The following is a 1,582-nucleotide window of genomic DNA, read 5'->3' on the forward strand; positions in this document are numbered from 1 at the left end:
ATACCTTAATTTAACCCTCATTAAATCTTTGAGGGAGTGGGAAACAATCCTTTCAACGATATCAATTAGTAGTTCCATCGGAAGAGATTCAATGTAGTTTTTTATACTCATAGTCATTTTTGAAGATTTCTTATTCTTCCTTTCCATCTTGGAGAAAATTAAATGAAAGGACCTTCTATTGTTGTGTTCTTATATAATGTCAGGAAATGTGTGAAAAGTTGCAACTTCTGAAGACGAACAAAAGAGAAGAGAAGAGGCACAACTTTTGACTTTTCAACTGAAAGTACTTTTTTCTTTTTTAAAAAAAAGGGTAAAATATGAAGAGTTGTAATTAATTTTTTTCTTGAAAGTTGTTCCAATGACAATAATGATTGATTGATGGTTCACACACCTTACACATAATTATTTATGAGAAATATGTTGGAACAGATGCGTTTCATGTGATACTTGTAACACATAATTGACATATGTTGGTGCATATGCAATATTAGGTTGTAAAATCTAACACATAATTAATATATGTTGGAACATATGCGTTATTTTGTAGTACATGTAACACATAATTGTCATATGTTAGAACATATGCAAATAATTCTATTGTAAAATCTAACACATAATTGACATATGTTGGTGCATATGCAATATTAGGTTGTAAAATCTAACACATAATTAATATATGTTGGAACATATGCGTTATTTTGTAGTACATGTAACACATAATTGTCATATGTTAGAACATATGCAATATTCTATTGTAAAATCTAACACATAATTGACATATGTTGGAACATATGCAATATTCTGTTGTAAGTAGAACACATAATTAAACAAATCACACATTTTATATAAATAACATAACATAACTTGATTCAAATTAAGATAAGAAGATAGGGAACATCATCCTCAAATAAAAAAGAACATTCATTAAAATTCAACAACACTTATGGAGCATTTCGAATTGGGCATGTAGTTCTTTTGTGGCCAAAGTCCCTACATACGGAACACTTATTTTTTCTTGTTGGAAATGATTCACCAACTCCACGTCGTCTCTTAAATCTCCTTCCTCCAGGTTTGCTTGGATCAACATATGGAGTAGGTATTTCTCTCTCTATGACATCCAAAGGGACGATCCAAGAATCTTCAGGTGGCACCGGGTGAATTTTCTCACAATATGTCACTATGTATTTTTCCACTGAATAATATGGAGAGGAGTACTCATAAATCTGATTTCCAAAATCGGCACCATATTGGGCTCGAAGCGCTGCCATGGCATGTGGACAAGGTATTTTGTCCAAGTCGAAAATTCTACAAGTACAAATTCTTCTTTGTAGATCCACCGTAGCAACATCACCATGACCAGTGACACTGAACTTGTAGTTAGTGATTTGATGAGCTAACAATTTGTTGCCCGCGTTGACATACTTTGATATGTCTTTTTCAATTGAAGGAACAAATCTATTTGCAGAGTTCACCAGCTCCATACGCCTCTGGTGAAATAAAAGAGCAAATCTCCTGTTTATTTCATCAAATAGAGCGACAATAGGAAATTCTCTTTCAACATCAAACATAGAATTCACCGACT

The 1,582-nt window shown here is 32.6% G+C and overlaps 1 protein-coding gene across 1 annotated transcript; it reads right to left on the reverse strand.

Moving 5' to 3' along the window:
- Positions 1 to 941: 941 nt before the first annotated feature.
- On the reverse strand, positions 942 to 1,568 carry LOC107058118 (uncharacterized). The gene has a single exon (XM_015303455.1). It carries the CDS (start codon positions 1,566 to 1,568, stop codon positions 942 to 944), a length of 627 nt encoding a protein of 208 aa, XP_015158941.1.
- Positions 1,569 to 1,582: the final 14 nt, after the last annotated feature.

The sequence above is a fragment of the Solanum tuberosum genome, unplaced genomic scaffold (assembly GCF_000226075.1).
Source record: "Solanum tuberosum cultivar DM 1-3 516 R44 unplaced genomic scaffold, SolTub_3.0 scf00439, whole genome shotgun sequence".
NCBI classification, from domain to species: domain Eukaryota; kingdom Viridiplantae; phylum Streptophyta; class Magnoliopsida; order Solanales; family Solanaceae; genus Solanum; species Solanum tuberosum.